Genomic DNA, 21329 nt, shown 5'->3' with positions numbered 1-21329 from the left:
GGATTTCATATACACATATACTCTGAACCTTGAATTACTTAAACTAGAACTAGGGGACGTCACCAGGGGTCTCTTCTAGTAATTAATTACTTCACCATGATATTTAATCCTCAGATGTGCTGCAGGTCTGCTGGACTCACTTGTGGAGCAGTCAACATCGTGCATTATGTGATCACGATAAGCCAGCCAGGAAGATAGCTGTGACTGCCTGGCCATGTGTCGGCGTGATTTCCTCCATGGAAGATCATCTGGAAAGTGAATGGTTCATGAAGTCAGCATGTGCACTTCATGTTGTACATGCTCAAAAGAGCCACTGCAGTGCATGCAACAGGTTGTCCAGCAGTGCAAAACCACTGAGAGACTTCACGACAAGGAAGGAGTGATGTCAGAGCACAGAACAAAGCACTCCACTGTAACCATAGTTGCTGATGACTTTTTAAGAGCAGCTCACATCACTACCAGCCCACGAAACGCAAGGATACAAAAGAAGTAACATATGTAATCAAGAGTTTGAAGGAACGCTGTCTGCAAAGAAGCAAACATCACAGAAATAGTACACGTACACGTCAACATTTGAAGAACAGAAAACACGACGTTTTGGGGCCCGTACGGGCCCCTTGATCACACAGCAGTGAATGGAATGACAGTGAAGAAGTAACATGTGCAGGACGGCATACACGTACTTACTGAAGTCAATAATGGCCGCATTAGCGAGTTGGTTTTCCATGCTGAACGTAAAAGCGCAAAAAACAAGGACACAGAATAAGACAGACAACACGAGCGCTTTGTTGTCTGTCTTGTTCTGTGTCCTTGTTTTTGTGCTTTTACGTTCAGCAAGTACTTAAGCTTGAACAAACGTGCATGTGTTTCAAATTTTTTAATCGTGACACAACTGATGAACAATATTCAACAGATATCGTGCAGCAGAGGCTATGAAATCGGCCACATGCCTATTGCTGTTATGTTTGACATTTTTTGAGGCAGCAAAAAATTAGATGCTACTTCTAGAGTTGACAGCTGGGTTAATATCAAGAATTTTATCAAAACTGCTCCTCAAGCTATATAAAAAAAAAAAGATTTACCAGGCGTACCAATATGTGTTCTAAGTTTCTGTCTACCAGCCAGGGGCGAATTTATGAAAGGGGCAGTAGGGTTGGTCCCCCTCCACCCCCCCTCCCCAAAAGTGAGAAATTTTACATGGAAAGACCATGCTTAACCCCCTTTTCTTGATTGAAATGTCAAAGAAATACATGGGACTGCCCCTACAACTTCCCTCTCCAAGAGTGACCCATAAATCTGCCACTGCTGCCAGTCACAGCAACACAGAACAGCAAGATATCCAAATGCCATTCTTTGGCTCAATTCTATAGCGAGGAAAGGAAAAAGGTTACAAATCAGGCATGCATAAACTACAGAGATCTTTAATGCAGGTGATATCTTGAAAATTGTGCCTATCTGAAGGTTCTTCAACCCAGAACTGTTTATTTTACATTACTTAGAGAACTGTTCTGTGCTCCATGCTTATGGGGAACAGATGGCACGCTATACTCAGGGCCCTTTGTTTTCGGGTTATTTTCGGGGATTTCGGGGGGCTATTTGGGAGGAAAAGTCAGGCAATATTTTTTTAGCTGAAATTCGCGTAGAAATCTGGTTTTGCAGCGAACGGTTGTATAATTCGAGTTTTATTGTGACATATTTTTAGCAGAGGATAATTCATTATAAGCGCTCGTTTTCGTGCATATCATAAAATGCTCAATTTTTTGCACATTGTTTTGTTAACAATAGGGAAATAGCAGGTTGCACTGAAAACGTTCTATAAAATTTGATATATCTTTTTATTTCATTTATTATAAATAGGGGAGTCTTAATATTGAAATTTTCAAATATGAATCAAATATGAAAATAAAAATGCTTCGAATATCGAATATCTGTTCAGTACAATTAAATATTTCAGAAAATGATAAATAAGCAAATGTTGTTGCCTTTATTTTTTTTCAAAGTAGTGCACGGTCTCTGCAACTGAAATTAAACAAAACTAGACTGACACAGCACCATATACAAAAAACATGATGTATACAGAAATGTATGTTACTTGATTAGACAGCATAACAATATCCAACCTGTAATGTGGTTATGCAAAATGAAATCCATAAAATGACAAGACTGGCAACAAAAAATAACATGACGGCAAGTAAAATCACATTAATTCGGAGTTCAAGGAACCGGAAGGAATGCCCGGGTTATCCGAAGGTCAATTTATAAAATGCCTTTCAGCCCCTGGAAAAAAACAATTTTCCAAAAATGCGATAAATCATTATGTGACAGTCCCATTGCGCAAACGCAGCACATTCAAGAGATGTGCAGGTTACAATGCACTATGCAATATGCAGGATTTTTACACGATTCCTCACCCTGCTGTGACACGTGACACCTCTACTTGCCCCTTCAGGCGCCTCATGCAAAGCTCTGCAAGTGGGCTTTCCCGCTCATTATAGTTGACCAAAGGGTCATTCCATGCCAAACGTCCCAGACGTTGTGTTCGACCACCTCCAATTTGTTCAAGAAAAATTCATGGAACCTTATCCTAATGTGTGTAATCAAAGCCTGAAATATTTTTGCTGAAAAAAATTTATTCGTGACGTCAGGGCAGTTTGTATACTTAGAAAAGACGAGAAACCAGGCACTGCTCAATAATTAATAAAAAATTCAAATTTGTAGAAAACACTTCACATTTTTTTCATTGACATTTGCAGATTCTGGCTTTCGATATAATTCGGAGCATGCAGCTTAATATACGGCATAAATATTTTTAGAAAATAAAAAAAAGTATGAAAATGTGTCATTTTTGTAGTTTTTTTGTTTTAAATATGAACTTGGTCTCGGAAATTCTGAAATAGCTGCTTTGTTTCTTTAGATGTCTAGTATTTATAACAAATGTTACAGGTGATGAAACTGCGTACATCGAGGTAGAAAAAATGACTAAAGTTGCAAAAAGAGCATTTTGAGCCAAAAACACTAGTTGATTTCACCCTGAGGTGGTCCTAGTAAAAATACAAACAGTAGCGGACTACGTAGAACAGTGTATTTCCTTTCATTTCTGAAATTTTTATCGAGGTAAATTTTGTTTAAAGTGAGAAAAGAATTCTTGAAATTGAGCTCTCGCACCGCAAGTTGTGTCGTCTCAAGTTAATGTCTCTTCACCGCAGAACACGGTACCTGGAATGGCATGACACTTATGGCCAGATAACAACTCCAGTTTGCTGTCGTTCGCTCTTGTGCATTCAAGGGGCTGGAGCTAAAAAATATATCGCATGACATTCAGCAGATAGTATGCAATAAACGAGATCGTTTTCTCTTTCAAAGTTCGAACAGACCCGCTTAGGTGCGGGGCAGCCAAGAGGAGAAAAGCAAGGGTAAAGGGTATTCAGCGTGTTGTCTCGCATGGACCACGAGGAGGGCTGACCAGCTGGTGTGGCAGGCATACCACAAGTGCTTTATTTATATCCGAATAAGATGGCGGAGAGGGCGCGCCTAGGAGCGCATGTGAAGGTGCGAAGTGCACACCGCTGCGGCGAGTAACGCGAGACGCGCTGGCGGTGAACGCGGCCCGTTCGTGCTTAGGTGCGTTGCTCGCATGGAGGTAATTCACCAGCATAGTGGCTCGTCTACAGCTGTCACTGGAGTATTAATGTAGAAATCGCACTGATTAAATCAAATAGAGCCATGACATGACATCAGAAACAACCGGGCATGAGCCTCTGACGGTCATAAGGGTCAGGTGCCACGTGGTGCTGCTGCGTCGCGGATTGTTTCAACACCGGATCGTTCTGGTCATTTCCAGATCGCCATCTCGCAAGCTCTTATGCTGGTGCTTACATCTGTCATGGCGCTGGCAAGAATGTATGATTTTGACAGAACTACACTGAACAACTAGCTCACTTGGCACGTGCCGTCCCGGCAGCATTAAGAAAATCTTTTCCCAAGTATACCTGTTCGACTAAACGTTCCCATGCTTGCCTGCAGTGCAACCTTCACTTAAGAACAAGAACTCTACATTTCGTCTGGCCCCAGTGTTGGCAATGTTGTGCTCTGTGGTGAAGAGACGTTAAGAGACGACGCAACTTGCGGCACGAGAGCTCAACTTCAAAAGTTCTTTTCTCGCTTGAAACAAAAATTACCTCAATTAAAATTTAGAAATGAAAGGCAATAAACTGTTCTATGTAACCTGCTACTGTTTGTATTTTTACTTGGGCCACCTCAGGGTGAAATTAACGAGTGTTTCTGGCTCAAAACGCACTTTTTGCAACTTTAGCATTTTTTTCTACCTTGACGTACGCAGTTTCATCACCTGTAACGTTTGTTATAGGTACTAGACATCTAAAGAAACAAAACGGCTGTTTCAGAATTTCCGAGAGGAAGTTGATATTTAAAACAAAAGACGGCAAAAATGGTACATTTTCATACTTTTTTCGATTTTTAAAAGATATTTGTCTATAAAGCCGCATGCTCTGAATTATATAGAAAGCCAGAATCTGTGCAAATGTCAACTGAAAAAAATGTGAAGTGTTTTCTATAAATTTGAATTTTTCATTAATCATTGAACAGTGCCTGGTCTCGCCTTTTCTAAATATTCAATCTGCCCTCACCTCACGAATAAATTCTATTCTTTTCAGCAAAAATATTTCAGGATTTGATTACGCACATTAGGATAAGGTTCCATGAATTTTTTTGAACAAATTGGAGACGGTCGAGCGCAACGTCTGGGATGTTTGGCGTGGAATGACCCCAAAGCGAGACGGCAGACCTTATGCTAGGAGTGCTATGAAGGCAACAGACCGAATGACATGGGCATTAAGTGTGTAAAGTTATTACGGAAGGATAAGAAAAATAGTGTGCTTTCGCGCTGCAATTGTTCAAAGTGGGTCGCCGGTCATCTCGTTCACAGCACCTATGATATGCAAGAAAGCCCGCTTGTGGAATTTCGCAAGAGGTCAAGTATAGTGGCGTCAGAATGTGGTCGGTCCACGCGATAAACTACAGAGAAAAAGGGAACAAGACCTTTGTATTGTTTTCTTGGAACTTTAAACTCAATCGTAGGATAATTTGCCCAGATACTGTGGTTTTGCCTCGGTCGAATTTATGCCAAGTCAGCGCAGTGTACCATCTATGGCGAGTAATCGGGAATTTTTGAATTTCGGAAATTCTCAAATATCAAACATATTCCATTCGTATTCGAAATTTTAAATATTGGCACATCCCTAATTATAAATATTTCGGCCCGCACATTATCGTCTACTGCGCAGCACTTCTGCGTCCGTGAGACACCCATCTGCCTTTGTATGCCGTGACCACATTCATAACCACTCCAAATGGATTTCTGGAATAAGGATAGTTGCCGGGCCAGTTGGTACATGATATCACCTAAAAACAGCACGCTTACACCGACAGAGAAAGAAGACTGTGTGTGTGCGTGTCTTCTTTCTCTGTCCCGTGTAAGCGCGCTGTTTTCCGGTGACCTCTGGATGTCTGCACAAGATGTTCGCTAATTTTCTTGCGGTGCCTTTAGCTTTGTCCACACAGAAACCAAGTTTCCTAGAAAGTTTCTTTTCGGACAGAAATCGGGTTTAGCCCGAATTTAAGAAATTTGCTCGGGGTACACACAAATCGGGTATAATTGGGTTTTACCTGAAAACGAAGGGTCATAACTATACTGGGTACCTAAGTCCAAAGGCTGTGCTTAAGAGGTTAACACATTTCTTGTTTAGCAAAGCACACTTTCAATCAGATATAAGCTCTACTTCAGGATAGCAGACGAAAGAGAATTTCTAAAAAATGCTGAAAGTACATCAATAATTCAATTTCTAAGACAGTCCCTATGCATATCTATTCCTCCCAACTTGCACTTTGTGTCTCGAGATCTGCAGGAAACCACACTGCTTTCCACTAGTCATTCATGGAGCAAAGCTGGAGTTGTGCATTCCTGAGGACATCATTAGCTGAATTAAATCAGCTTATGCAGGCAAGAGGGACAGGAGAGTGACTTTCTCATTGATCCTCAGTAATCTGCAGTGCACCAGCCACAGCAACCCTGTACTACCTGTAAAAATGTCTTCCTTGGTTCTTTGCTACCCTCAGCTACTGTAAGCAATGTTTCCTTTCCTATAGAGTTTACTGTGTCACCCTAACAGGCCACCCAATTGCCTTTCGTGCATCACATACACTTAGCAAGTTCACCATCCTCTTAAATCCCACTCGAAAGAAAGGCAAATTTCCAAAGGATGAGTAAAATCGGCGGAAACTCAATTTAAATTTTATCGCTATGAAGTTCCACTTCGAATTTATTGACAAGATGTCAGCTAGAATGTCATCAATTTACATTTATTCATTATGCTTGCTACTCTTTTCTGAACTACATTAGCCTTCACGTTTCAGCCCCACTAAGTGAGCACTGACAGAACACATTAGTTACATGCTTTTCTGTCAAGGGATGCTGGTAAGCTGCCGCTCACACCCTTGAGGATCTTGTCAGCGGTTTTCTATGCCAGATGTGTTTCAGTTCAATTCTTGGCACTACTAAGTGAAGAAAAGACACATACACATCTGGCATGCCATTTCTAACATGGCGCGGTATAGAAGGTGTTGTGGCTCCCGGCCCGGTTCCCAGCTGTGCCGCAGCTCTTGGCAGGCTAGGCGCAGACCCTGGTACCGGGCGCTGGTGTTCAGCCACTGGTCCCCAAGGCTGGCCAGCTCATCGCTCAGTGGGAAGTACCCTGCGACCAAATTGGGCAAAGGCATCTCGGGCACAAGCAGGTAGCCAGATAATGTCATGTCAAGAAGGTTCTGCACAGCACCCAGTTAGAGCTGTGCAACAGGTAGCAAAATGGACATTCAGGTGCACTTTGAAATGTCTCTACTCACGCTCAAAAGCACAGACTATATCCCTTGTGGTTAAAATCAACATGTCAGAAGACACCACAAGCAAGTGGGCTAGTTGATTTTTCCAGTCACCAGATGCCGCCAACAAGGAATCCTGTGTTACCTGTGACACCACAGTACAATGCGAAAGTGCCAGGTTTCTGCTCTTGCATACTTCTGCTTCAGGAAGGCAGATCAAAACTATGCAACACATATACATACGCTCAAAGGTAGCTGGCTACAGCCACTAGACCCTTGCCTCATATACGTTCTACCAAGGCACCCTAAAACAGATATGCACCAGATCTCAACGCACCCGACAATATCTTTTACTATGTGCCTGTTTGTAAAAGCAGTGTGCCTCTGTAGCTCTGTAGAACAGAAGGGTTTACAGTACTAGGCTCACATTATAATTAGCAGATATTCATGTACTATATGGGGACATGTTCTGTTGTTAGAGGGAGCACAGTTAAGGCAGAAAGTTGGATGAATTGGCGACTGAAGAGAAGGAAAACAATTTTATCGGAGGCCAGTACTAGGGCCTCGTGAAAAGGAGCACTTGCTCTGCTAGGGTCCATTGGTTATCCGCAGAGTCCACACGAAGCCAAGCACTCCTGGAGGAAGGGGGTGGGTCACTGAAGCTCACAAATATGCGGTCAGTGCATTGAAAATAAACCAAAAGTAGGAGTAAGGAATGTAGAAACACAGGACTAGTGCTAGGTCCCGTCAACATTTGTTGTGTGTGTCTCTGCTACTTACTGTGTCCTGTGTATATTGACATGTTTGTAAGCTTGAACAGAGCATTATAGCATGCCACAAGCAAGTACTATATTAGGCATGGACAGGCGCCTTGAGGGCAATAAAATTGTGAAAAGAAATCAATTTTTTGAAAATAGCATTTTCCAAATCTGCTGCCCATTTTCTAGATATCTAGGAATTTATTCATTCCCTGGATCAATATTTTTGCTGTAATTCCACTTTATAAGGTGCAAACAAGCTCACCTCTGATTTTCCTTGCTGTCTCAAAAAATTTTTTGACTGCTTGCTATTTTACAAGGAGGATATTTTTGTATCTATACCAGATAAAGGAATAATTTTCATAGCAGCATGGTGCTAAATGATTAAAGTATACAATGATGGGAACCGATTTCTCAATTTGCGCTTGCTAATTTTTTGCGCACTCTAATTTAAACGGCTCATCAACCAGTCCTCCCTATATTGAACTTCAACAAGTTGTAAGATATCTAATCTTGGCTTAATAAAAAAATACTTCCTACATTGTATTCCTTGCATTGTATACTACCTAGCCAAATGTTAGTAAGTTTTCTGATCAGTGTTTTTTTTTTCTGTTATTTTTGCAATGAAAGGAATGAAAGTGTCTATTACCTTGAAAACTAATTGACATATCAGTAAGGTGGTTACGTAATCGATATCAGCATAAAATACTGATTAAGCCTGTGCATTATCTTTGCATTTAGTCCAAAAATAGAGAAAGTTCCAAGGCACCTGTCCCCCTTTAAACAAAATCTATCACCATATGCATGCTCTGGGTGCAGTATGAGTGCAAGCCAGACAAGAATTCAGCAAAGAAAAGCATTCATTTTCCTGTATCTGAGTGTGATGCAGCAATCAATCAGATGCTAGGCTCACACTAGCAGTTGTAATTGTTGTAATTTCTGGAACAAAAGGTGTTAGTGTGACTTTCATACACAACGCAACTGTAACAAATAAAGTCCGAACAAAAGCAATGGCAGGTCATCACCTACCATTCAGTGTAGTAGCCTTGTGATAGCAGCATCCTATGCAGATGAGGGCTTTGACCTCAGGCAAGGAATGAAATAGGCGCACCAGACGAGGACTTAGTTGGCCACAGGCATGCAAGGAGACCAATACGTACTGGTCATCTGTGAAAATGCAGTAAGAACGCAAGCTACACTAGAAATCCTTTTAACTACCAATGGAATAAGGTTGGGCAGCAACAAAGGCAAGATATATTTCGGGCCCATTTACTAACGAAAATTGAGAAAACATTCTCTCAGCCTAACCATTCGCTTTTTTGGCTCAAATTTCGCACACAGGTGGGAATTTGGCGATAAGTTTTGTTTTATAATGTTTTGGTGGAGTACTTACCTGATTTGGTCAGCACTAATTGTAAATCCCCATGAACCAAAACGGTAAGCTTTCACAGCAGTACGTGTTGACGGTAGCAGCATCCCGCACTCTACTGTGGAGGATGTGAAGAAATGCATGGAGTGGCGGTTGCGCGGTTCGTTTCAAAAGTGCCTCTTTGACTAAATTATGAATATTTGGTACAAAATATGTGGTTTGTACACAACTGCCACTCCCCTCTTTTTTTTGCTCCTCCGCAGCCTCCACCATAACACGACTGTAAATCACTCGCTGCCCCGGTAGGCGAGGGATGGCACTACCAGCAACACTGCTGTGAAAGTTTGTCGTTTCGGTTCACGGTTGCTGCAGACAATGGGGATTTGCAATTAATTCCGACTGAATCAAGCAAGTATTCCAACCATACATAGTATAAAGAAAAACTGACTGCCAAATTCCACCTCTGCGTGAAATATTAGCCCGAACAACCGAGTAGTTGGGCCGAGAGTTTTTTTCTATTTTCTCTGGGCAACGCAACAGTCAGTATAACTTTCCAGTAAAAAACAAAAAAGATGTGGAATTTAAAAATACATAACTGAAACCAATAGGGATGGTTAAAATTAGTCTTTCTTTTGGAGGATTGCTTCTACTGCAATGGATATTTACAACGGCCACTGAAGCTGCCCAGCACACCACATCTTTGCTTTTCCTTGCAGTATTATTGAAGCAAGAAAACATATGGCACCTACTCTTGGCTGTGGCTCATTTATATAAGTATGTATACCACAGTTACATGTATGTAATGCGACAATAAATACAACCCGCAGAGTAGGAGTTTGAGTCTGCACAAATATGAAAATATGACTATAGCGCGATTATAACTACAGCTAAGGGCACGGAAAAAACAATGACAGTACACAAAAACACTCAAGCAATGGATATGTCGCTATTATTCGAGAGGAAAAACCTGAGAAATGCGTGCGGCATCATCGAGCGCAGTAATGCCTTTGATGCGCTAATGCACATAGTCCCCCACACAGCAGTGGCCGCTGTCACACCACGACACTGAAGGACACTTCTGCTTCCTGCTTTGTGCCGCCAAGTCATGTGCCCATTCCTCCTCCCCTCTTTTCCCTACTATGCTCAACTCTTTCAGTGCCTTTCCTTTCTCAACGTTAATAACCACTCTTTAAATTCCATGTGCGTGCTGTGGAACCCTCACCATCGCCCGAGGTAGTAGAAATGTCTGCTTCTCTTAGCAGTTGGCACGTTTTTTGGTAAAGGTCGTTGTAGCTGTCTTCAGCAGCAAGAAAAAAAAATTGCGTTATACTACTTGCATCTTAGCTCTGAATATAACAAAAGACGAGTCCTGAAATCGATGAAATGAGGAAAAAGAATGTGCTATATTCATGTAAATATGGTACTTTTTTTGTATGCATTTGTGTGCATGCATGCACACGTCCGTGTGGACACTACAGTTGAAATTTGGCTTTAGAAGGCCCTTGGGGACTGCAACATTCTCTGCATAAGTAGATGGAAAAATTTCATTTTTTACATAAAACCTGTTATGCCCCCTTGAATGACCTTTCTCAACAATCGAATTGTGTGATCCTCACTCTTCACAACAGCACTCTGTGCCTCACCACATTTCTCGGGGGCTATCAAACCAGATACCGATCACATCCATCCCTTGGCACGAGATCTTATGAAACTTATCTGCACCATCTGGAGCTTCTCCTACGGAAACAATCTTCAAAATTTTCTCGCTGTCAAGAATTTCTGTTACGATGGCATTTACATGGTCACGGAAGCTGGCAAATAGTGCAGCCCCATAAAATTCCTGATTTTTCCCTGGAAATGGAAGTGAACTTTTGATGCAGGCATCTAAAACTTTCAAAGTTTCCGGCATGTGCCTGGAATTTTGGACTCTGTCAGCGATTTGTTGCTTTTCTGCACGCCTGTGCTTGCAAAGCTGGTTTCCTGCGCTGTCCTTAAGCCTATCTTTCTTGAAATCCTTAGCAAATATGGTTTTAGTGGTCAAGTTTGTCTCGCAAGACTAAGCTGTCACTGTAAAAACATAGAATGGACAAAAGGCAGCGTAGGGAGAGCCGGTATGCAGTGACATTGTACTGAGTGCAAGGAAATACGGCACTGAAAATGCCTCTTCGTAGAGTGTATGACATCTTGCACAAACTCCAGCATTGGACTGCGTGCTTCAATGGTGCTGGGAATTTTTTTCCCTATTACGTATCAGAGCACAGTTTCCACTGCTTCAGACTGTCATTTTTATTTGGCAGTCACTTTCAGTATCATTTAAGGAGGGATGCAGCTTTGAAATCCCCAAAAGTGGCAAAAATATTGATTTTTTTTTTCATAACTGTTTTATCTGCTTGAATGCTTCATTTTCTATACTTCCCCAATGTTTCACTGCTGAAATTGACTGGGAAGTACATTAAAAAAATTGTTTTGTGAACCAAGGCTGCTGTGCATTGTGGGGAGGTGCCGGAACAATGGGCATTTTTCTCCATTACGGTTTTCTGCCCGAGTACTCACCTCGTGGAGCAGATTTCCTCACGACTTTTTTATCTACTTTGACCCTGTTTATTTTGTTCCACTCCCAGGACCTCAGTGCAGGTAAAGACCTTCTTTGTTTTCCAAATGTGCGAATTTTAAATTTCTTGTTTGAAATTTTCTTCTCACTAGATATGTCACTGGACACTGCACCGCTAAAATTCAGAACCAAAATTTGAGTTTTGCAGAAAAAAAATTCTAAGAATGTCTGGATCTGGAAATGTAATGAATGTTGAACCAGCCTTCTGCCACATTATCTTAACTCGGCACCCTTTCCGCAAGATTCAGAGGAAAATAGTTATACATATATGTTAGAAAACAATTTCCTGGAGATATAGCAATTTGTAGATATAAATTTTATATACAATTTGGAGATATAAAAATGAATTGAGAGAGTAGTCATAAAACTATTTATAATATGCTTAAAAAATTTCAGGTGTATACATAAAAAAAAATGACTGAATGCTGCATCCCCCCTTAAATGCTCTTTGCGAGGTTGGATGGCCTCCAGAGTTGCACATGGACAGCTTTGTCTCATCATACTACATTCTGGTAAGGGCACTCTTAAATGTGATAACTTGTAAGCCTGTATACGGGCAAACTGGTAGTAAGATTTTCATGGTGCATGCATTGATCATATGCATGAAAACATGTGAAGTCAAACCAGACATTCCCAATATGCAATGCAGTCAGTGATGCAAAGCAAATGATTATATGATTTGGAGCGAGTTATACATAAGGCGCAACAAATATGTCAATGTTTGCGTGTTGAGTTGTCAGGCAAAATGGGCTGTTGTTGGGGTGTTTTCATTTTTTTTTTCCTTTACAGACAGCATCAGCTGCATGATTTATGTAACTCATGTTACTGCCCATGGGTGTCTAGAAGGATATGCAAGTGGTATAATTTGGATGATTTTGAGGTTCCTTTAGGACAATGCGATCTCTGTTTTGCTCATTCTGGTAAAAACTGAAGTTTAAGTATTCAAAAAAGCTCTTTTTAGTGTTAGTGGTAACACAGCCAGTATTATGGGATTCAGGTTGGTCCTAAGAAACAGTATTTTGTTATAAAGTAAGAGAAGACGGCCATGCCATGTGGTCGTGCTACACTTTATATGCGCCTGTATGACACACCCAGTCGGATATATCATGGCTTTCACTATTTATGGTGGCGACAAGCAAAACAAGGAAAGAAGAATAACAACACAAGAAACAACTGGAGGTTTCTTGTGCACAACGAATAATACATCGTGCATGTAGATCTAGTTTTGCAAGTGCCTTACTTGCGATGAGCTGTTCGCTGAACTTGTGCTCTTTGCCACATGTGCAGCTGACAGGGTCTGGACGATCTGCAAGCAGAGTGCGCACTTTCTCCACCGTGGCTTCACTGTCGTCCACTTGGAGAGTGTAGTGGTGTACATTCCTAGTGCAGCCAGCTGAAGCAAGCAGAAGGGAGAGGGCAGTGACCTTTATTCTGTTATTTTCCAAGAGGTGGTGGTGCATCATTGAGGACAGCATTAATGTTAGGCAAGAGAGAATGAATCTACAGATAGAAGGCGTTTCTCACTCGTAGCAAAAAAAAAAGAAAGGAAATGAGAGAAAGTAACAAAGATGAAAAAGCAATGGATGCATATGCAGTGCTCCAGACATCTTAAACCTTTTAGTTGTGCGTTCTGTCTTTGGAATGATGCGCAGCTCATTAGAAAACATGGTCAGCCATGTGGGTTGCGTGAACAAGCTGTAGATAATTATTAATTGAATTTTTTTCTCACATGCAGTTTCAGTTCCAAAAGCCAAACATGACTGTGACATCACAGACGATTTGAGGTCACATGAAGCGCATGAAAACTACAGTACGGTCGCTGCTATGTTCATTTTAATTTGCAACAACTCTCAAATAAGCCTGCCCAAGAGTTGTAATAAAAAAAAAGTGAGCAAGCAGCGATTATGTCACAGCTCTTGCATGACTCAACTTGTCAACTTGTCTGACACCACAGCCGATGTTTGGTGGTTGAAACTGAAACAGCAGTTATAAATTATTTAGCTGGCATAGATTGGTTTGGTTTGCTTTGGTTTATGGGGGCTTAATGTCCAAAAGCAACTCAGGCTATGAGGGACACCATACTGAAGGGCTGCGGAAATTTCGACCACCTGGGGTTCTTTAACGTGCACTGACATTGCACAGTACACAGCCTCTAAAATTTTTCCTCCATCGAAATTCGACCGCCGCGGCCGAGATCGAACCCGCGTCCTTCGGGTCAGCAGTCGAGCTGCATAACCACTGAGCCACCGCGGCGACAGCTGACATAGGTGAATTCCACATTATTTTTTTGTACCTATAAGCCCAATGTGCTATGTTTGTTGGTATTTTGTAGCAACAGCTACATTACGCTAGCATTTCGAGCCTTCAGCGTGGCCACCCCATGGCCCGTGGACACCCCGTGGCGCTGTGGCTGGTCACATGGTTGGTCACATGATGCGAGCAGCTGCCGGCGCACTGGCGAAACCGAGTGGAGTGGGAGTGAAGAGGGGGAGGGGGAGAGAGAGAGAGAGTGAATCCACGTCCAGGGACGAAAATGAAGAAGGAACGCCCAGCAAAAGGGAGTGGCGAAAGACTGACCTTGCAATTCGACTGGGCGAGTTCCACTCGGCCAGCTGTAGCCATCCCGTCACTCCAGGTTTAACCAGAGCTAAACTACAGTCATTTTTTTTCAATAACCATTCCCCTTTGCAATGTCGTGACACAGCCTATAAGCCTATAAATACTATAAATACTATATTATAAATAGTATTTTACTTGGTATATGGTACTAGTTTTGTCATTTATATTATTCAATGAGTTGTCTTTTGTATTGGTCTGTATGATATTAGGTGTGTAATCATTTTTCATTCAAATAAGGGTTTGCATTATTTCTCGTATTTCACTCACTGCTCATTTATGATGCCAAAAACTTTAAATTTTTTTTTGCATCTGCTATCTGTAATTCATTTTTACAATTGTTCTTAGAGGAGGTCCCGTCCACAGTCTCTGACTTTGGGACCTCCTTCTGTATTCCAATGTTTTTCTCTAACCTTGTACCATAAACATGTAATAAACGAACCTTGAGCCTTGAGCCAAGTGGGCGAGTTGATATTGCATACTGAAAATATTGACAGTGCAACAAATGAGGGCCAATACAAAGCGCTCATCTGTCTCCTTTAGGTCTTGCCCCTCGTTTTTTTGCACTGCAACTATTTTTAATCTGCGATGTCGTTTGGCTCTGAGAGTATATTTAAATAAATAAATAGACAAATAGAAACGTCTCAAGCATCAGTAAACATGGCTACCAACATATTTAAAGACCCATGACATTCCCTTTTGATTGTTCTTAGTTTGGATGGGATACTGCAATTGTTTATTTCATTCTTGATGAATAGTCCTTTCTGACTTTGCTGGGTAAAAAATATGTTTGACCATATTTTAACCTCGAGAAAAGTCCTGTTGTAATCTCGGGGTGCAGATATCCTAAACTGATGTTATATTTAAGTAGAACGTCAAGTGTGAATAAGGAACCTCCTTCAAGATGGCCGATTTCTTCAGAGTTAGAATCTAGTTATTGCAAGGCTCTAAAACAGGGCACACGTGCAACATTTCCAGCAAGATCATGCTGGCTCAGATCTCCATGGAGACACCAATGTTCAGAATGGCAGCTGGTGATCATCAGCTGGCCAGAAAAATCACCACTTACAGTGTCGTAAGAGTTCCTGGGCCTTGGATAAATGAGATGCATCAGAATCCACGCCAAGCACTGTGAGCCCAAATCTGTGGTGCAGGATTCGAGCCAAGTGACCCTGCATGAAAGCCAAGCTCATAACGGTGTGCAGGTCCACGCTGCATTACTGTAACATAACATTATACACATGTACACACTCAAAGATCAGTTTAAAAACAACAATTGTTGATGAAACAAACTTTACAGCTTAAATTATGTTAATTGACAATGAACATATTTTGCAAAGCAGAATACAATATGAGGTTTATGCACAGAACCATTCACAAAAGCCACCTGTCCCACCTTGACACTGCCTGTTTTCAGAGGTCTGCAGTTTTCAACAGCAGCCAAGAAAAACATAAACAGGCATTGGAAAGTTAGCAGCACATGTTTCTTTCAACGGCCTTGGATTTAAAGCTGAAGTTTTGTTTTTATTTCACAGAAAAATGCTGAAACTGAAACAATGGGCACAAGACTGATGGGGCCTTAATGCCTTATCATTTGTGCCATCAGAAAACACCTACATCTTCCAGAATATGTTTTTCCTAATAGCATATCAGGTACACTGTTCATACGTCTCCAAAAATAATGGAAGTCATTAATGAAAATTTGCTCACCACACCAGCACCAACATCAAGGACCTTTCCGCACTGTGCCCCATTGCATACGTCAGCCACCAGGGCTGTGACCCACTCCAGTTCCATGCACTTCTTGGGTGTGAGGCCCCGACGCAAAGTGGGGGGAAAAGAGGCCTTTCCCACAACTGGCTTGGCTGGTGGCTCCAGAAAGCGTGCTACTCCAAGCTCCATTGCACGGGACACAAAGGCCTGAAGGTCAGCAGGCCAACTGCTCTGCGAAGTGGATTGCTACCTCATAGTAAAAACAATGCAAAATTGCAGGACTGAAGCAAAGCTAGCAAACATGCTAACCTGTAATCAAGTTTCACCTAGCTTAATGCATTCGTACGCCCACTGTGCACTTCCCTAAAAGAAAAATTATGCTCTTCATTCAAGAGTAATTCCTCGAACTATTCCGTGGCCCAGAAATGGCCATCAGGTCGGCGTTGTGCCATGAAAGACGCAGGTTCAGCAAATAGCTATAAGATAAACCGTTTGGCTACCTTGACAAAAATTTAGCAAAATAAAGTAAGGACAAAGAAAGAATGAGAAAGGGCATTAATGAATCCAGTAGAATATCAACGATACGAATCTCAAGCCATGAAAAATGTATTCATGACATCCAAAACAAACAAGACCTGTTTGAAGATGCACCGAAATGTATTCACAGAGATCTGTTTCCGCCTGATGGAATATAGTGAACTACATAGATGGAATTTATTTATAGCCACGCAGTCGCAGCTCACTAGTCGCGCAGCGAACAGCGCGACAGGCGACCACGACGTCGGCGATGTATGGGCTGCACACCCACGCTTACTCGTGACATCAGCGATGTGCGGGCAGCGCGCCACTGCTCACTGCTCCTGGTGCATACATACTTGAGGGTGGGCGAAGAAAAATAAACAAAAATTCAGGGGCACTTTGGCAATCTAAAGTGCGCCTTTCTAAAGTGCGAAAGCCTTTCTGAACCCACTCTGGCTGCTTCTTTTAATTTTTAATTTGTTTTAAATTTTATTTTCATTTTATTTTTATTTAGTTATTCTTATGATTGTATATTTTTGAATTTCAGTTTATTTTTAATTTTTTATTCTTTCTCTTAATTTTTTATTTTACTTTATAGTTCTTTATTTCATTAATTTGTAACTAATGTATAATTACAAACTGATGACTAATTACTAATAACTCATTACTTAGTAATAGCTGAGAGTATATGTCATTGATGACGTCATAGTGTGACAGATTTCGTGGACGGTGGTAGTAATAGCTGAGAGTATATGTCACTGATGACGTCATAGTGTGACAGATTTCGCGGACGGATGGATGGACAACGATGAGCCACTAAAGACTTTCACCTTAAAATAAAGTCGCCCTGCACACATCCTGGTGCATACAGCGCTACAGGTGATCGCAGAGTCGGTGACGTGCGGGCCGCGTGCTCGCCGCTCACTGCTCGCGGTGCGTATCGCGCGAGTGTGATTGCGGCATCGGCAATTACGGGTGGCGCGTGGTGCTCGAGGGTGTGGGCGTGGCTTGCTTGTTCATATAATAGTGGCGCGGGACAGTGTTCGGAACGTTCGGAACATCCAAAATTTTGCACACTGTACACAATGCACTCTGGCCGCGGGGAATTTTAAGAATTCTTATCATCCCGAAATTTGTATCAAACGTGTTCATATCATCGTGATTATACTGCAATAACCTGTTTATCGTGGATGGATGACAATACAGTATAAGTGACAGGGACAACAAAAGCACAAAAACGTGATGCACTCACTGAGATAAAAATTCTATTTGTTTTTTGAGCAGGAAAAGTAAAAAAGGGCTCACATGTGTGCCACCACACTCTGCAGATATGATGATGCTTTCTCCGAACAGTGGTTCTCAGTGACAGTAAGCAAAATTTATCCACAGTGCTGTCACTTGTCTTCTTCACATATTAACTGCTAGCATGTTTGTGCAGGCAATTATTTATATGGGGAACCTGCGCTGCCAAGGTGGCACTGCAATTGTTCTATTCGGTGGTAACAGCCAAATTCACAATCAATTCAGCAGCACTAGTACGGCGTCTACCTCATAAGCAGGAGGAGCTTAGTTTGAATCCCAGTGCCTCCAGGAATCGATCAGTTTTCTATTGGGTACACATGTTAGCCAGCTAGATACTCAGCTCTTCCGAGGCTGGACTGCATGGAAAAGACTTCACTTCGCTTCTTCCCACTCCCGTTTTCAGCCAAATCTGACATCATCCACTATGGAGCTCTTGAAAAGGTACACTGTGTATGGCTGCATAAATTTGAAAAAGTCAGCTTACCATTATCAACCCAAAGGGCACCTTGGCAAGTTCTTCATCAGTGAGCTTGTCTAGGTGGTTTACCCACTGCATTGGAAACCAATAACATTATATGTAAGGAACAGCACTTGAAAACCAGCTATGAAAACTAACCAAACGACAAGTAGCATGTTTTCTATTATGCCACTAGTTCAGGTCATATCAGTCATGGTTTGACAAAACTGGAGATTGGTTTCTTTAGGCTGAAGAACTAATGCAACTCCTTTGTCTACCTCATTTAGCAAGGTGCACCATAGCTGCTCTGCTGGGCTTCCCATTTTCAATGTGCATCAGACTTTTTAATTCTCTACATGTATGTCTCAAGTAGCATACACTACAAGAGTTTCAATCTAATCTTTCAGCACACTCACTCAAAGCCTTGAACCATCTATTAAACAAAGACAAATGTGCTCCTTTTTGTTACTCACATGTAATAACACTCACAGACAAGTCTGCATTCCCTTCTTATCTCTGTGGTGACTTTCCAGCCAATGAAAAAGGAGGCTGGGCAGGACGACCATGGAAGCTATGCCTGAGAAAGAGACCCATTATTTCTGCTTAATCTCAAGGACCAAGTATGGTAATGACAACTTGCTGACATTGCTGCATAGGTGTAGATTGTACAAATAAAAGCCTGGCAAACTGACCACATTACTTTTTATATAACTGAGTACATATGGTGCTTTCTTGGTTATATCTGCAATGTGGGCCGACCATGATAAGCTGGGCGACAGATGGAACAAATATGCCTGTATTAGGATGTGCACATGAGAGGGCTTTCACATGACTAAATGGAGGTAACTGTAAATGATCATAAACTTAAATGTGATTTGGAATTTTTCAAAACCTACAGCCATTGCCCAAGATGAGGACTAATGTTCAACCACCTTGGCAAATTTAGATTTCAATTTTGGCTCCCACTGCATTGTGGAGTCCATGGTAGAGAGAGGTTGGTCAGATGGTTCTTGATAATCACAAAGTGAACAAAGGAGGGAAAGCCTCAGGATGCTTGCCAACGTTTCGACAAGTGGACTTGTCTTCGTCTGGTCCAGACGAAGACAAGTCCACTTGTTGAAACGTTGGTAAGCACCCCGAGGTTTTCCCTCCATTGTTCACTTTTTGACTGCTTGTGGAGTGTGTGAAGGGCTTGTTAACTCAAACCTGAAATGCAGTGTCTCTGCTCACTGTGGGGTCTTCATGGAAATTAAATAGTTGTAGAATAAAACTGTTACTGCAGTAAACATAAACATGTAGAGCAGTCATTTGTTACGGTTAGTTTTAATATACAGATGAGTTGGTCAGAGCTCGCCACAACATAAGCAGAACTGATGTACAGATAAACAGAATGGTGCATTGGCATGCCGAGCACAAAATAAAGGTATATGTGCGGGGCTTCACTTGCAAGAGACTTCAAGGAATGTGGGTGCTACGAACCACTTTTCTAGAAGTTCCATGGCTGAAAGAAAGTTTGAATTACGTAGGCATGAATTTATCGAATTGCTCCGACGAAATTTAGCCATTTAGCTATGAATAATTCGATTGCCTTATTACAAAAATTAACGTAGCACATAATAATTACTGCTCCTAACTAATAAATTGACGGGTGTAGTTACTTGTCAGTTTGTTTACTGCGATACATTTACACATTTCCTCGTGTTTTCGCGCCCGAGTTTATTTGGAAGGCAGTGCTGCGTTTGTGTGCTGTAGCTCAGCCCAGACAGGCAGCTCTTGAAAGTGAGAAGCATGCTACGCGCTGTGTCCTGCTCTGCAAAGGCAACTGACATATTACCACACCAGCTACCTCAACGTTTACATTGAATGTGTACGCTCCTCGGCGCCCAATCAGATTGACATTGCTTCGTTCTCCCTTCACAAGCGTCGGGCAGATTATGTAGAGTACACCAGGCATTCACAAACGCATCGAGCGCACGGGGGCCCAAAATGCTGGCTATGCTGCATATCTGTACAGCAGACACACGGTGCACTGTCCCTGAGGATCTGCATAAGCGGTCCAGCATGCTACCTCAACAGGAATCCTGTCGAGTGTGCCGGTGATCAGCAAGTCTGTCATGCGAGCTTCGTACATCCAGGAAAACTCCGCAAGAAACCGGGCGCAGCTTAAAAGGTACTCTGCCGTTTCCATCCTTCATCACGTTCTCTAATGCGGGCTAGTCATAGCCAGTTCCGGGAAGCAGTGCTCTGCTGCACACCTTCGCCACGATCACTTTCAGTTAACCACGTGTACAAACACAATTTCGAAAGCAACCGCAGCAACAAAACTGGAACAGAGTAATCGCAGTCTCGCCAGTCTCGCATTTAAGTCACGTGAATTCATGTAAGAAAGAAACAAACTGTAAACTAAAATATAAACAAATGTTATAACAATAATTTTGAAAATTTTTATAGAGCTAACTCATTAAGCAACTACGATTACAAGCGGCATGCTTTTGGTGCGGAGCTAGCGCGTACGTGTGAACGTGTGAATCGGCCCTGCTGGCGGCAGCGGCGAGACGGGTCGGCCGACAGCGCGCGATGGCAGCGTCAACGGGCTGCCTATGGTTGGTTATCCTAGGTCTACTCGCACTGTGCTCGTCCACGGCAAACATCGGTCACCGCAAGTTTGAGTACAAGTACAGTTTCAAAGGACCCTACTTGGCGCAGAAGGATGGCAGCGTGCCTTTCTGGGAATACAGCGGCAGTGAGTATGCCGGCTACTCGTCGCTGGTCGTGCATACCAATCGGCTCGCGTACACGTGGCTCTTAGCAGTGCAACCAACTAGAGCACGACACCTTTGCAGGGTGCCGTGCCAAAAGAAGGCGGGTCAAACGGCGAGACACGCTTTGAGTTTCGGACGCCGCAGTTTAAAGCGCCGCTTACCAGCTGGCTGCGGGTTGGTTCGCGTGATATAGCATATTGAACCGGTAGAAGCAGGAAAGTCGTGGCAACCGCGGCCTGCTTTCGCTTTTCTGTAGGAGGAGACGATTCGCTTCAAAGCGGCGGAACGCGTCGGCCAGTCTTGTATGTGTGCCACACGGTACGTGGAG

General features: G+C 42.3%; 2 protein-coding genes across 8 annotated transcripts in view; one reads left to right on the top strand and one right to left on the bottom strand.

Moving 5' to 3' along the window:
* The window catches only part of LOC144136290 (methyltransferase-like protein 25B), a 30651-nt gene extending 10072 nt beyond the window's left edge, over positions 1-20579 (bottom strand). For 5 of the 7 annotated variants that reach the window (XM_077668514.1, XM_077668513.1, XM_077668512.1 and 2 more), the window contains exons 1-8: positions 20308-20579; positions 18267-18332; positions 15959-16192; positions 15318-15420; positions 12873-13025; positions 8682-8819; positions 6597-6770; positions 141-248 (exon numbers count right to left, since the gene is read on the bottom strand). In XM_077668514.1, coding sequence (XP_077524640.1) covers positions 141-248; positions 6597-6770; positions 8682-8819; positions 12873-13025; positions 15318-15420; positions 15959-16192; positions 18267-18332; positions 20308-20427 — 1096 coding nt within the window. In that variant the 5' untranslated portion in view covers positions 20428-20579. Of the gene's footprint in view, positions 1-140; positions 249-6596; positions 6771-8681; positions 8820-12872; positions 13026-15317; positions 15421-15958; positions 16193-18266; positions 18333-18712; positions 18819-20307 lie in introns of those variants that run through there. The other 2 variants (XM_077668518.1, XM_077668516.1) reach the window with 2 other exon arrangements.
* Positions 20580-20744: 165 nt separating this feature from the next.
* ergic53 (lectin, mannose binding protein ergic53) overlaps positions 20745-21329 on the top strand; it is a 30977-nt gene continuing 30392 nt past the window's right edge. The window contains exon 1 of the mRNA XM_077668511.1: positions 20745-20982. Coding sequence (XP_077524637.1) covers positions 20817-20982 — 166 coding nt within the window. The 5' untranslated portion in view covers positions 20745-20816. The remainder of the gene's footprint in view (positions 20983-21329) is intronic.

This window comes from Amblyomma americanum, chromosome 6, assembly GCF_052857255.1.
Source record: "Amblyomma americanum isolate KBUSLIRL-KWMA chromosome 6, ASM5285725v1, whole genome shotgun sequence".
Taxonomy (NCBI): Eukaryota; Metazoa; Arthropoda; class Arachnida; order Ixodida; family Ixodidae; genus Amblyomma; species Amblyomma americanum.
This window is presented reverse-complemented; position numbering and strand designations above follow the sequence as displayed.